General features: G+C 54.7%; 4 protein-coding genes across 13 annotated transcripts in view; 1 reads left to right on the top strand and 3 right to left on the bottom strand.

The window, feature by feature from the left end:
- Window positions 1–47: 47 nt before the first annotated feature.
- Window positions 48–2356, bottom strand: RPL36 (ribosomal protein L36). Its single transcript, XM_081134215.1, has 4 exons — window positions 1767–2356; window positions 1485–1579; window positions 331–465; window positions 48–173 (listed from the first exon to the last, which is right to left on the bottom strand). Exons 2-4 carry the CDS (start codon window positions 1575–1577, stop codon window positions 84–86), a joined length of 318 nt encoding a protein of 105 aa, XP_080990341.1. The 5' UTR covers window positions 1578–1579; window positions 1767–2356; the 3' UTR covers window positions 48–83.
- A 244-nt stretch (window positions 2357–2600) lies between these two features.
- Window positions 2601–8030, bottom strand: HSD11B1L (hydroxysteroid 11-beta dehydrogenase 1 like). 7 transcript variants are annotated; one of them, XM_081134205.1, is made up of 9 exons: window positions 7473–7791; window positions 5879–6108; window positions 5643–5776; window positions 5425–5555; window positions 4698–4809; window positions 4240–4331; window positions 3763–3856; window positions 3464–3629; window positions 2601–3381 (listed from the first exon to the last, which is right to left on the bottom strand). In XM_081134205.1, exons 2-9 carry the CDS (start codon window positions 6049–6051, stop codon window positions 3198–3200), a joined length of 1086 nt encoding a protein of 361 aa, XP_080990331.1. In that variant the 5' UTR covers window positions 6052–6108; window positions 7473–7791; the 3' UTR covers window positions 2601–3197. The 7 variants fall into 7 exon arrangements, with proteins under 7 accessions (XP_080990331.1, XP_080990333.1, XP_080990332.1 ...); XM_081134207.1 differs by having other exon boundaries at window positions 7556–7695; XM_081134206.1 differs by lacking the exons at window positions 5879–6108; window positions 7473–7791 and adding an exon at window positions 7919–8030 and having other exon boundaries at window positions 2607–3381.
- On the top strand, window positions 8024–10123 carry MICOS13 (mitochondrial contact site and cristae organizing system subunit 13). Its single transcript, XM_081134212.1, has 4 exons — window positions 8024–8356; window positions 9073–9250; window positions 9443–9494; window positions 9895–10123. The coding sequence occupies exons 1-4, from the start codon at window positions 8328–8330 to the stop codon at window positions 9990–9992; spliced, it is 357 nt and encodes a 118-aa protein (XP_080990338.1). The 5' UTR covers window positions 8024–8327; the 3' UTR covers window positions 9993–10123.
- Window positions 10124–12209: 2086 nt separating this feature from the next.
- Window positions 12210–13026, bottom strand: part of SAFB (scaffold attachment factor B) — a 35120-nt gene continuing 34303 nt past the window's right edge. For all 4 annotated transcript variants that reach the window (XM_081134203.1, XM_081134204.1, XM_081134202.1 and 1 more), the window contains 2 exons: window positions 12797–12863; window positions 12210–12520 (listed from right to left, as the gene is read on the bottom strand). In XM_081134203.1, the coding sequence (XP_080990329.1) occupies window positions 12391–12520; window positions 12797–12863 (197 nt within the window). In that variant the 3' untranslated portion in view covers window positions 12210–12390. The remainder of the gene's footprint in view (window positions 12521–12796; window positions 12864–13026) is intronic.

Raw genomic sequence — 13026 nt, 5'->3', positions numbered from 1 at the left:
GTGCCTACCATGATAGACCAGATGCAACAGACCACAGGACCCCCAGGTTTCTGAACAGGTTTTATTAGACATGGGTTGGGGGCTTAGTCCTTCTTGGCTGCTGCCTTCCTCATGGCTGCAAGGACATTGCTCAGCTCCTCTCTTTTCCTCTTGGCACGGATGTGTGTCCCCACCTGCCAAGCAATGGGGGCCATCAGCCCGGGCAGGCCCCAAGCCCACCCTTGTCCCTACCACACTCCACCTGTCCCCCTTGGTACCGATGTTTCCACCTGCTTGGCAAGAGACTAAATGCTTCCAGCCAGTCCCACCCAGCACCAACTGCCCATTTACCCTTTTCTTGATGAATTTCAGGGCCCTCTTGTCCTTAGAGACCTTGAGCAGCTCCATGGCACGCCGCTCATAGGGGGCAAACCCACACACCTCTCGGATCATGTCCCGCACGAACTTGGTGTGCTTGGTGAGGCGCTGTGGGGGATAAAGCGAGGCCATCAGGAAGCGCTCCAAGGCCAGACCACTTAGGGGCATGTCTGGGCCACCAGCTGGAGCATTTTGACTGGTACAATGGAAGCGGGAATCCTATCCCCCCAATATCATTAAAATGGCACCTCATGCTGGCCCTTTGCACAGGCTGTTCCATGGGCCAGGAATCCTTTCCCATTGGACACAGGTTGCCACACAGAGTTGGGGCTATTTAATAGTGTAAAGTGCAGAAAAAAAAGGGGTGCTGTAACATCAAATTCCTAACTGGGGAGGTCACTGTGGGTGGGTAGTCATGCTCCAAGCCTGTAACCTCTTTGGTGAAAGGTTTTTAAGCAAACCCTGCCCACTGTTCTTGTGCATCTAGGTTAACACATTTTTGAAATGCCCCTCTCAAAGGTATGACCACCCTCAAGAGCACATAATCTTAACTATCCTATAATCCAATCCCCGCCTTGCTTTCTTCCTTAATTTCAAATGCATAAAAAAAATTGCAAGACTGTTAATCTCTGGAAAAATTAGAGATTTTACTTCCAGGCACGTATCGGTTTGGCTCAAAGTCTTATGAAAATTGTCTACACGTTTGGACGTTTCTAACGTAGACAGAAGCCCATAAATCCTGACCAGCCTGAAACTCCTCAACCTGACACTCAAAAGGCTTTCCCCTCTACATGCCAACCTACAACCAACTCCTGTTCTACTGGGCAAACTCCTGATGTGTCAAAACCCGCCCCCAAACTTGCTCCACCTGCCCCAGCTTCCATCCCACGGACTGGAGGATCCTGGTGTATGGTCAAGGTGGACATTCGCCGCGCAGACATATAAGGACATTTCACTCACTGCTCTGGCCAGCCTGGCACCCCCTTCCTTCCGCTCAGCCCACCGCAGGGCTCCCCACTCTCCTCGGTAGCATGGAGCTTGTGCCCTGGCCGTTCCCTCTGCCCGGAAGGCCCTTCCCACCCCACCTCCCTACAAAAGCAACCCGAGCGCGGGCCTCCAGAACTCACCCCACGGCGGCGGCTGTGCCTCGGCTTGCTCACGTTTTTGGTCACCTTGTGGCCCTTGTTGAGGCCCACGGCCATGGGGTAGCGCAGAGCCATGGCTGCCGACAGGGGTGGGGAGGAGGAATAGAGGTGAATTCCAGCTCGGCCACCGCCGCCCGGAAAGCCGCGTCCCGGCGCCCCCGCACCCCTGCAGTCGTTCGCTGCACCCAGCCACTACCCCAAGCCGCACCGAAGGCCAGGGGGTACGGATGGCGGTGGATTCCGCCAGCGCACAGACCAACTTACCTGCTGGTGCTCAATGGCTGCCTCGGCGGAAGGGCTAGCAAGGCGCGGAACTCTGGGATAGCTGCTACTCGAGGGTTTTGCGGGCCAGAGAGGCAGGGACGCTGCGAGCTCCCCCTGGCGCCTGGAGGATTCCCTGCGGTCTCCCTGAGCATGCGCGTTTACCCCAGCGGGCCTTAGCGAGAGGTCGGAGCCGGTGGGCGTGCCTGTGGCTGCAGGGCCTCCCTATTCCAGTGGGTGGAATGTTCGAATCTCACTTCTGCTGCGTGAAATCCCTCCTCAGCCACTAAGCTGGCGCCAGAGACTTCACCTCCCAATACCTGAATTTCTCCATTTATTGAGTGAGGGCAATAATAGGACATATTCCAAACTGCTTGAACAAGATATTATGTATGGTACCTGACACAAAATAAAACTTCCATAAATGGAGGTATTTTATATGAGGCTAAGCTCCACGTTAGGGCCGAGGAAGACGATGTGGTATAGTGCCCGCTGGTGGCAATTGATGTCATTCTATTTAATTTTAGGTGGTGCAGAGATGAGAGGCATGAGAACAAAAAAAAATTTTTTTCTGGTTTTTATCTTTCAATCCTAAAGTCAAGTGTGTAGGGCCTGATGCACATTATCATTATTGGTGCACAAGGCATGTACTTTGTGTGGTAAATAACGCCTTTGGTACACAATCGGTACCCTTTCTTCTGCCCCAGACTTCCTGGGTGAGTCCACCTCTCTCCCAGCCTGTTTCTCCACCTGTAAAATGGGGTTGAGAGCTCTTAGTACATACATCCTCTCTTCCCTGCCTGCTGCGAGCAAAATGGAAGGACCAAGAAACTTGAACAGATGTGAAGGGAAAAAGGATTTTTATTATGAAAAGGAAGGCTGGGTACAGGGCAGAACACGTTCATTCCCTCCTCCCCCTCCTCGGACCCTACCATTGGGTAGATAGCTTTGTGGCTCTCCCTTGCTTAGGGCAAGGGTTGGGGGATGCTTTGAGATTGAGTGAGTAGAAAGAACAAACCAGGTGGATCCAGGTGAGAGACAGAAAAGGTTCCAAGGGTGTCTCATCAAACAGGTCACACCACCTGTTTGATGTGGCCAGGGCCCTAGGGCTGACTTGCCACATTACATCTCTCTGAGCCTTAGTTTCCCCATTTGTGAAATGGAAGTAGCAACCACATCAACAATGACGACCAAGAAGACCGAGATAATGCCTTCCAAGTCCCTGACAAGGAACTGGCACACAGTAGCTGCTCTCACACCCAGAGATTGCATTGTTTCCAGGTGCTAGTAGTTTCTCTTGGTTTTCCTTTCCTGTGTTGATGACACTATCTTGGGCCTTGGCCACCCTCTCAGAGGTGTCTGTTTTTGTCTGGCCTTCAGGACAGCTGGATGAAGTTCCCCTCTGAGAAGATGAAGGGGCTCCACCCCAGGAGCTCAGGCAGTGACATTGAGCTCCTGGCGGATGAACCAGGCCCTTGGGTGAGGCAGCCAGGCCCGAAGAAGGCAGAGCATGTGGAAGCGCCAGGGGTAGAAGACGCGGGAGGCGCGAGTGGCACCTCCGCGAATCACAGCGAGGGCTGCCTTGGGCCCCACAGCCGCCTTGGTCCTTGAGACACCCCTGGGGACAGGAGGGCATGGTGGGGGGTGCAGCTGGGCCTGGGTGGCCCCCCACAACCCCCGGCTCGCACCCTTGGCCTTACCTGACTCCCTCCACAGTTGAGGCACGATCCTGGAGGCCCAGGACACACATGGTGATGGCCACATTCACATCCTGCACATCCAGTTCCCGCTGCAGGGAGCCAAAGAAACTGTCCAGTGCAAACTTGGCCGCCGAATAGGGGCTGGAGAAGGACTTGGGCACGTGGCCTGGGGGTGCAAGAGGGCAGCGACTGAGCTGCCACTCGCTGCTCCCCCTCCTCAAGTTAACCTTCCTGCCCCATCCAGGCTCTCCTACATCAGGCCTGTGGCCCCCCCATTTCCCTCCCCGCATGCAACGTACCGAGCAGCGAGGACACCACCACCAGGGAGCCCTTGCTGTCTGTCAGACTGGGCAGCGCGAACGAAGTTAGTTGCACGTAACTCAGGAAGTTCACCTGGAGGCGGTGACAGAGTCAAGCAGCAGAGGAAGAACCCAAACCCAGAAGGTGGGGCAGGGGGCGAAACCTATAAACCTGGGAGCGGGTCTGGTTAAGGATGGGCAGGAACCAGGACCAGGGCAGAGTCTCAGATGGAGGAGCTGGAGTTCAAGCCCGGGGGCGGAGCCAAGGCCTAGAGAGGGTGGAGCCTAGTAGCAGGAGGGGCTGGGGAAGAGTCCAAAGAGAAATGGGGAAGAGGGAGGGGGAGAGTACCAGCAGTGTTAGAAGCGAAAGTCGAAAGGGGGTGAAACCTAGCAACCTTAGACGTGGGACCTGGGGATAGGAGGGATGGAGCACCCGCCCGGGAGGCTGGGAGGCAGAGCCGAGGAGGAGCGGAGCACCTGCAGGAGCCAGCTCGTCCCTTGCGCACTGCGGGCCCGCGTGCCTGCCGGGGCAGCACCGAGGTGGTTCAGCACGAGGTAGTCCAGCCCGCCTGTCCAGGAGAGGCCCGTCAGCTAGCAGCTAGTCCTTGAGGCTCCGCCCCCTGGACCGCTCCCTAGCCCCACCCCTTAAACTCGCAAACTCTGCCCAGAGCATTGACCCAACTAGCTCCGCCCTAGGTAGCTTCCCTTCTGTCCCCCAGATTAAAGAGACCCCACCCTACTCCCTGGATCCTGCCAAACTATGTCCCTAATCCAATGGGGCCCCCTGGATGCAATGAGACTCCACCCCTAGTTACTCCCCAGAACCTTATAAATTTCCTCCCACAGACACAGGTTACTACCACGCCCCCACGCCAATTCGGGTCTTGCCACTAAGGTCTAGGCCTAGGACCCAGGCTCCATGCCCCGCCCCTCACCCAGCTTGTCCAGCGCAAACTGCACCACGCGCTCGGGCACCTCACGGGAGGCCATGTCCGCAGCGATGTAGAAGACCTTGGGAGCGCCCAGCTTCCGGCAGTTCCCTACCACCTGGGGGGGGGGGGGGGCAGAGCTGCCCGTGGGCCCCTCCACCCCAGTTGGCTCCCTTCACCTGCCAGGCTCATTGGGTCCCCAGCCTGAAGCCCTCTCCCCTACTGAGCTTCCTGTTCAGTTAGTTCCCAAAGCTTTACCACTAGGGTGGCAAACTGCCAGCTGTTTCATTTGCTCAATCAAAATGTAACACTCAGGTGATATCAAATAAATCTCAAGGTTTCTGGACCTTCTTGAAATTCTGGAAGGTTTGTCTTCAAGAGCTGTGCATTACCTTGGAACATTCTGTTGCTAAGAAATGCTCACCCACCACCCGTATCAGTTTGAGATCCCTGGCTATAGTCACAGGCTTTGGACACTACCAATACTGCCATTTATTGAGGAACGCTCCCTGCTTTGCACTCACTGCCTTACTGCATCCATCCAATACCATAGCCCACAAGAAGGTACTTTTATTGTTTCCGTTTTACAAATGAGGAAATTAAGGCTCAGAGAGGTTAAGCAACTTGCCCAAGGTCATATGGGAAGCCCTGGATCTTTGGAGGGATTCAAACCCAGGCCCCATTTTCCATTCCACTCATGCCCCCACTGTTAAACTTGAAATGGGTGTCTCACCTTCTGCAGGAGAGCCTCGGTGTGGGCAGTGAGCACCAGGTGGGAGCCCAGACGGGCATAGTGATATGCCAGCTCCTCCCCAACACCTGCACTGGCCCCTGTCAGCAGCACACGAGCTCCCTGGAGGCTAGCTGGCAGTGAGCAGGGGTGGTCAGCCTGGGGGCAGGGCTCACAGAACAGCTGGCCGGATTCCTCCCTGTCCCACCCTAGGCACTCACCTGGGTCAAAGTTGTCAGCCCAATAATAGGCGAAGAATAGGGCTCCCAGCCCAGTGAGGAGCAGCACCTTCATGGCCCTCCCTGGGTCTGCAGTGAGAGAGGGTGGCCAGCAGAGTCCTGGCCCACAGCCACACCTGTTTCCCCAAGTGCACCTTTGTTGGAAGAAGATCCTCCTGACCCCTGGACCTGCCCCTCTTCTCCAAAAGGCCCTCCATGGACCAGCCCCTCTTGCTCACCCTGCTTTACGCCACACCAGTCTCTTTCCTGTTTCTGAGAACCAACCAGTCACCATCTGTGTCAGGGCCTTTGTAGTGGCTGTTCCCTCTGCCCAAATGCTCTTTGCACATATAATCCAATGGCTTGCTCTTACTTCTTTCAAGTCTCCAGCACAAAAATTACTTCCTCCCATGGTGCTTCCCTGGCCTTTTTTTTTTTAAATCCCCACCTGAGGATATTTTTCCCATTGCTTTTTCAGAGAGAGTGGAAGGAAGTGAGAGAGAAAGAGAGAGACACAGATGTGAGACACATCAATTGGTTGCCTCCCACGTGCACCCCAACCAGGGCCCCCTGGGGACGAGCCTGCCACCGAAGTACATGCTCTTGGTCAGAATCAAACCTGGGGCCCTTCAGTTCCCACTGGGCCAAACTGGCTAAGGCACCTGGCCTATTTTTCTAAAGTGCCTCCCTTCCTGGTCCCTTCCTCTCCCTTACCACTAGAACTTTTATCTCCTTCTCAGTACTTAACATCACCTAAAAGCACCTTGATTATTTGGTTCATGTTGACTGTCCTTCACTTCTAGACTGTCAGCCCCATGAAGGCAGGCAGGAAACAGAAACCTGCTTCGGGTGTTTTTCACTATTAGGTCTTCAGCGCCCCAAACTGTGCCAGGGACATACATAGTAGGTGCTCAATAGATACTTGATTGACACAAGAATGTGGGAGGCAAGAGCTGAAGGAGTCCAGAACGACCACTCTGGAGATACCCAGGAGGAATTGGAAGGTCCCCATGTCATGAGAGTTAAGATATTACTTCAATTGTGGGAGCGATTTACCTGTTCCAGGGAGAAGGCAAAAGAGAGAAACAGGCTGGGTGTTTAAAGTTTGGGGAGTCATAGGTCTCCCATGAAAAAGGCACAGGCCGATCACATCTTGGGGTTTCTATCCCCTGGACTCAGTGGGACAAAGAGGAGAGGGGGACTTCCAGGACTCAGGAGGCTGAAAGGTGGTGCGATTGGGGAGTTCTCACATCCCCAATCTCTAGATGCAGCCCTATGTCCTTTGCCCCCACAACAAAGTTCCAGCTGCCTCCTCCCTGGCTCCCGCACCTTTCTATCCATGCAGCCAAATGGGTCTTTGTCAAAAGAAATCTGGTGTGCCCCTTCCTACTCTAAACCCTCCCACGGGCTCGCCACTGCCCCAGATGGAGACCAAGCTCCTCACAGTCCACAAGGCTCAGGGGGTCTGGCCTCTGCCCACCTGTCCATTCCTATCTTCCCCAACCCCTATGAATCAGTTCTCAGAAGAGTGAACTTCTCGCCCTTCCCCAGTGAGAGCAGCATTCTCTCAGCAGGAAATGCGCTCCCACCTCCTTCACTTCCAGGCAAAATCCGTGAAGCCCCTCAGCTCAACCCTCTTCCCACCCCTGGCCTTGACCACAGCAGCTCCACAGGGCGTGGCGGAGTTGGATGGATGGATGGATAGATGGGTGAGTGGGTGGGAAGCAGGATGAAGGATGGATGGATGGATGGATGGATGGATGGATGGATGGAAGGAAGGAACAAACAGCGGGGCTGAGATGGGGAAGGAATAGGAGAACCAGATTCTCGCACAATCCACTGGTTCTCTGGCTTCGGTTTTCCCGCTGGACAAAAAGGACGTGCGACCCGCTCGGAGCTCCCAACTGCTCACTCACGGACTCGAGCCTCAGTTTCTTCCGCCGTCCACCGGGGCTGGGGTCCCTGACTGGGAGCCACGAGCACGCCAGTCCGGCACCGGACCGCGCCCCCTCCCGTAGGGCCTGAGCCACCTGACTAAGCGCCTGCCTCTTCACCCCGCAGGGCCAGGCCCCGAGGACTCTGCGTCTGGGCGTTGCCGGGCAACGGCTTCCTGGCAGGTTCTTCCGCTCGCAGCTGAAGCCCTGGCTCAGTCTCTTGAACGAAAACAACCCCCACCCTTCGAAACCGCTCACGTGACCTAGACCCTCCTCTCTGCAACAATTCCGCCCTCGCGTTGTCGTGACAACTGGCTTCTAGGCATACTGCTCTTAGACCCTTGCCTTGATTCCCCGGCGCGGTCGCCGGTGGGTCTCCGGCGCTCCGACATCTTCTTGGGTCAACCTCAGGCCTCACTCCAGACACCTTACTCCTCTTTTCATTCACGCCAGAGACAGGACTACATTTCCCAGGAGCCTTGGCGGCTAGGCGAGCAGTCCAGAGCCTCACGGGGCAGTACTGACGGCATTTCCCAGATAGCTTTACGGCGGCCCGGCCCATAAAATTAATTACGCTTTCCCGCGCCCTTTTGCGGTGGGACCGCAACCTAGGGCATTTCTGGGCAGTTAAGTCTCCGACTCCCAGAGGCCTTTGCGGCTGACAAAAGAAACTACGCTTCCCAGAGGCCTCTGCGGCGTCTCCACCGGAAGCGGCGGGCGAACCGACTGTCCTTGCGCGCGGAATCGAGAGACTATGGTGTCCCGAGTGTGGCCGATGATGAGGTGCGTGCTGCCTTCGGGCGGGCCCTGAGCTCCCAAGAAAGCTCCCTCCTGCGGACACCCCCTTCTGGTTTGCTCCCTACTTGCTCTTTGTTTCCCGTAGTGTCAGGTGCCCTATGGCCCACATAGGGAAACCGAGTTTCAAGAGGAGAGGTGATTACCGAGGTCGCGCGAGCCCTTGCCTTCCTATTCTCGGAATACGAGGTCTCTCCAAGCCTCAGTTGCCTTCTCTGTAAAGTGGGAGTGCTGCACGCCATTTATTGGGAGGTGAATGCGCGTGCCCAGAGCGGCGTAGGACATACGGGAAGCGATCAGACACACTTGGAAAACTCTCTTGAGTTGCTCGCGGAGGGTCCCTCCTCGGGCGACAAGAGAAGGCAGGAAGTCATGGGACTTAAGTTTTCACTGTTCCCTGTTCTGTGGGGAATCGTTAGTTACCCACGGTCCTGCGGGCCTCAGTTTACTAGTTGAGTGGGGCGGAGTACTCCAGCTTTACACACTGTAAATGGAGTGCTGTGCCTAGTAGGGGTCAGACATGCCTCTGGGCTAGAAAGGTGACCTGTCATTTCCTTATTAGCTGCCTAACTTCGAACGTGTCCCTTTTTGGAATGTGGGGCTCTCTGGGCGGGGGGTCTAAATCCTACTCCCATGGGCCTAGTCTCCCTGAGAGTGGCCAGCAGTGTTCCCTGAGCTGCTGTCGTTCCCTTCCTTGTATGCAGGTTTCTCATCAAGGGGAGTGTAGCTGGGGGAGTGGTCTACCTGGTGTACGACCAGGAGCTGCTGGGGCCCAGCGACAAGAGCCAGGCAGCCCTTCAGAAGGCGGAGGAGGTGGTCCCCCCTGCCATGTACCAGTTCAGCCAGTACGTGTGTGAACAGATGGGCCTGAAGATACCCCAGGTACCCCGTGCTGGGAGTGAGGCAGAGGCTTGATGGGAGTCAACTTTGGGGTGGCCTTCAGTCCCTGGTCCCTCCAGTCTTGCTTGGTGTCCTCCACACTGGGGCATGTGCTGCTCTTCCTGCCTCTGGAGGGGGTTGGGGCTGCCAGGCCCTTCCCCTTTCACCAGCCCGTTCTCCCCTCTCTCTTCCCAGCTCCCAGCCCCTCCAAAGTTTAACTTCCACATCCGTGATTCCTGGAATTCAGGTAGGCCCTGGTTCCTCTACTTGGGGGGTGGGCCCAGGTGCCTGAGTCTAGCACCCCCAACCCTGCTTCCTGGTCATGCCTTGCCATCGCTCCCCTTACTGCTGTGTGTGCCTCTCCTGCATCTAAAAAGGAAGGGGTGGAGGTTCCAGGGAAGTAGGGGCAAGATGGAGCCTCTTTTTGAGAGCTTGGGCCACATTGGAGCATGTCAGAGTCGGGTGGCCCCAGACAAGGTCACGCCCTGCCTCCTCTTCCTCTGCCTCAGTTTGTGTGTGGAATTGACAGCTGGAAGTGGCACCTCTAAGAGCATGGCCTACTTCGTTGTCCGAGGGGGTTGGACTAAACCCTTTGGCTGTAGGTGGGGAGCCTGACCAGGCACTGGGCCCTTCTTCCCTCCCCACAGGCATCATTACGGTGATGTCGGCCCTGTCCGTGGCCCCTTCCAAGGCCTGTGAATACACCAAGGAGGGCTGGGAATACTTGAAGGAGCGAATCAAGTAGCCTATCAGAGGAGGTTGCCTTTCCTGGTGGGAATGGGCATGGATGCCCTGGACCTCAAGGCTTCAGAGTGGGACCCCAATCCAAGGGCAGTTCCTGGCCTTGCCAGCCCAATAAAAGACTTTGGAAGTGTTCCCTGACCTGTGTGCTTGCCCCAAGGGCTTGGGGTTGCCCCAGCTGGCTCTCAGTGTGTGTGGGCCTGGGCTTCTGGCTCCTGGGGGCTTCTCAGGACCTGATCTTCGTACATATCTTTTCCATCTGGTCCTTGACCACTGGGGCCCTCACCCTGTACAGGAAGTGGGGACAGTTGGCCCCAGTGCTCAGGGCCCTGGGAAAGATTTGAAAAAGTGCTGAAGGCAGTCTAGCTGGGCTGAAATCCAGGTGGCAGCAGGCCTGGCTCCTTCTGGAGGCTCCAGAATCTGTTTCCTGGCCTTTTCCAGCTTCTAGACGCTATTTTATATCTTAGCCTGTGGGCCCTTTCTCCATTGTCACAGCCAGCAGTGTCATCTTCCTCTCTTTCTCACATCTCCTCTGGCTCCCCTGCTGCCATATTTCTTTTATAAGAACCCTGGGATAACCAGGGTATCTCCCATCTCAAGGTTCTTAATTTTAAAAATCTCACCTAAGTCCCATTTGCCACCAGAGTTTATTTTGCCTGCCCCTGCCCTGGTGGGACTTTGCTAAGATGGTAAGGAGGAATGGTGAATTCTGCTGAACCAGAGGTGACCAAGAGACATGAGCCCTAAGGATCCTGCTATGTACTGGGCTCAGGGTCTCTGTGTCACCTGCTGAGAGCAAAGTTCAGCTGATGCTCTGTTCCCAGGGCCGTATGCTGTGCAAAGCCTGAGCCACCTCCTATATGCTGTCCACTTTAGGGCCAGATGGGCTGCAGCAGCCTGGTCTCTTTCCATAGGTGGCTGAGGGCCAAACCAGCTTTCATTAAATCTGGAAGTACAAGGTGATACATCCAAACAGACAACAGCTATGTGTTTCCCCATCATGGCCCTAGAAAGTTTTGTGGTCAATAGGGATCCTGGCCTGGCCAGGCATGGCTCAGCGGTTGAGCATCAACCTAGGATCCAGGCAATCGGGGTTCAATTCCCAGTCAGGGTACATGCCCCGGTTGCAGGCTCGATCCCCAGTCGGGGGCGTGCAGGAGGCAGCCGATCAATGACTCATCACTGATGTTTCTCTCTCGCTCTCTCCCTCTCCTTTCCTCTCACTGAAATCAAGAAAGATATATTAAAAAAATAAAAAGGGATCCTGGTGGACTAGAACTTGGGAGCTGCTCTGTGGCCTTCAGAGAATTAGGCTACTTGTATCTAGGGGAGTGGAGTAGGCAGGAGGGGGAAACTCCCACAGTGACACCTCTTAAAGCAACCCAGTAGCTCCATTTTACAGGCGAGCAAATGGAGGCTCATAGAACTGAAGGAACTTCCCCAAGACAGAACTTGATCCCTGAACACAGGCTGTGTCCTGACTGGGATCCTTGATCCAGTTGTCACAGATCATGTGTCTGGTCTCTGGGAGAAGGAACACAGCAGGCCCCAACTGGCTGAGGGGAGATGGCTCCTTGAGGTTGAGAGAGAACTGCCAAGCTGCAAACCCCTGGATTCCACGCACCTCTTAGTCCCTGAACATACCTGCCTCACTGTCCAGCCTAAGGCCTCCTTCCATCTCCTGTCCTGGCAACTCCCCTTCCACACTCAAGCCCCAGGTCCTCCCCCAGCAGAGTTCATCACTTCCTGGTATCCAGTAGCTTTTCTTCCCTCAGCTCCCCACTTTGCTGTTAACTTGTCCTTACCCCACTAGGATGCAATTCCATTCATGTGAGGTCCCTACAGGAGTTAGATCCATAGAGACTAAGTAAATGGTGGGTGCCAGGAGCTTGGGGAGTGGGATGGGGAGCTAGTGCTTACTGAGTTTATTTGGGAAAGTAAGTTCTGAAGATGAATGGTGATGGTTGTACGCAGTATGAATTAAATGCCACTGAAGTGTGCACGTAAAAATGGTTAAAACAGTAAATTTCATGTTATATATATATTTTACTATACACATAACAGCCTGTTCAGCAAGGGCTACAGGACTGCTAGAAACCCTGACAGTCCCTGGAAGCTGCCCCTTTCAGCCCTCCTTCCCTGAAGGAAAAGCTGTGACTCAACTATGCCAAGTATAATTTCATTTTTAAGAGGCGGAAGTAAAAAGAGACGATCCTTTAAATAAAGGGTATGTGAACAGAAACACATTTATTACAAAAACAAACAAACAAAAAAAACAAATTCACATTGTATCGAGCTACAATATGGCAGCAGATAAAAAAAATTTATTGTACACAGTTTAAGATAACTCCTAACAGAACATACTCTGGTTGCCACGTGACGGAACGCAGGATTCCAAGCATTTAGTAGCGGCGAGTGAAGCGGGCGTCATTGGGTCTGCTGCCCCGGCTCTGGCGGCCAAATCCGCCTTGCATTCCACCACGCGGAATCACATGGCCCCGAGAGGCCCCACCTGGAGTAAAGCTGCCACGCCTGGAACAAATGCAGATGTTCACGTCCAGAGCCTATTCTGTGGGACCTGTTTGGTGCCCATGGGACATACGCTCTTCGGGACTCTGTTGTTCCCTTGAGCAGCAGCACCAGGGGACATACCCACACCATTTTAGGAGCAATGACAGAACAAAGCACACAGCACCTTAGGGGAGGCAGTGTAAGTTGGGAAGACTTGATTGTTTCTAAACCTTCCCCAAGGTAAGCCAACATGCAAAGAGAAGACTAGTACAGAGACCAACCGACAGAATGCCTTACCCTGACATCCCTCCCCTGTTCATCATGTGACCTGGCCCAGAGTGACCAGACATGCTTCTCTCACCACCTAGAAAACAAGAGACACTTTTCACAAGATGCCTCCAAGCACAGAATGTAGTTTAGAGGACACCGACACAGGGTTCTGGCAAGTCCAGTCCCCTTTTTGAACCACCCAGTCAACCCAGAACTCACAGGTCCCCAGTGAATGTGTAAGCACGAGAACACCATAG

This window comes from Miniopterus schreibersii (genome assembly GCF_964146895.1).
Source record: "Miniopterus schreibersii genome assembly, chromosome: 4".
Taxonomy (NCBI): Eukaryota; Metazoa; Chordata; class Mammalia; order Chiroptera; family Miniopteridae; genus Miniopterus; species Miniopterus schreibersii.
The sequence above is the reverse complement of the archived record's forward strand: the minus strand, read 5'-3'. Positions and strand labels throughout refer to the sequence as shown.

What these genes read in the sequence shown, in the direction of transcription:
- RPL36 (XM_081134215.1), bottom strand. Translation starts at nt 1,577, where the DNA reads ATGGCTCTGCGCTACCCCATGGCCGTGGGCCTCAACAAGGGCCACAAG. An exon ending in GGCACAGCCGCCGCCGTGGG is followed by an intron (nt 466 to 1,484) that starts GTGAGTTCTGGA and finishes TATCCCCCACAG; the next exon opens with CGCCTCACCAAGCACACCAA. An exon ending in TGAAATTCATCAAGAAAAGG is followed by an intron (nt 174 to 330) that starts GTAAATGGGCAG and finishes ATTGCTTGGCAG; the next exon opens with GTGGGGACACACATCCGTGC.
- MICOS13 (XM_081134212.1), top strand. Translation starts at nt 8,328, where the DNA reads ATGGTGTCCCGAGTGTGGCCGATGATGAG. An exon ending in CGAGTGTGGCCGATGATGAG is followed by an intron (nt 8,357 to 9,072) that starts GTGCGTGCTGCC and finishes CCTTGTATGCAG; the next exon opens with GTTTCTCATCAAGGGGAGTG. An exon ending in TGGGCCTGAAGATACCCCAG is followed by an intron (nt 9,251 to 9,442) that starts GTACCCCGTGCT and finishes CTCTCTTCCCAG; the next exon opens with CTCCCAGCCCCTCCAAAGTT.
- HSD11B1L (XM_081134205.1), bottom strand. Translation starts at nt 6,051, where the DNA reads ATGGGAGGAAGTAATTTTTGTGCTGGAGACTTGAAAGAAGTAAGAGCA. An exon ending in CTGGTGTGGCGTAAAGCAGG is followed by an intron (nt 5,777 to 5,878) that starts GTGAGCAAGAGG and finishes TTGGGGAAACAG; the next exon opens with GTGTGGCTGTGGGCCAGGAC. An exon ending in GTTTGCGCTGGACAAGCTGG is followed by an intron (nt 4,332 to 4,697) that starts GTGAGGGGCGGG and finishes TCTCCTGGACAG; the next exon opens with GCGGGCTGGACTACCTCGTG.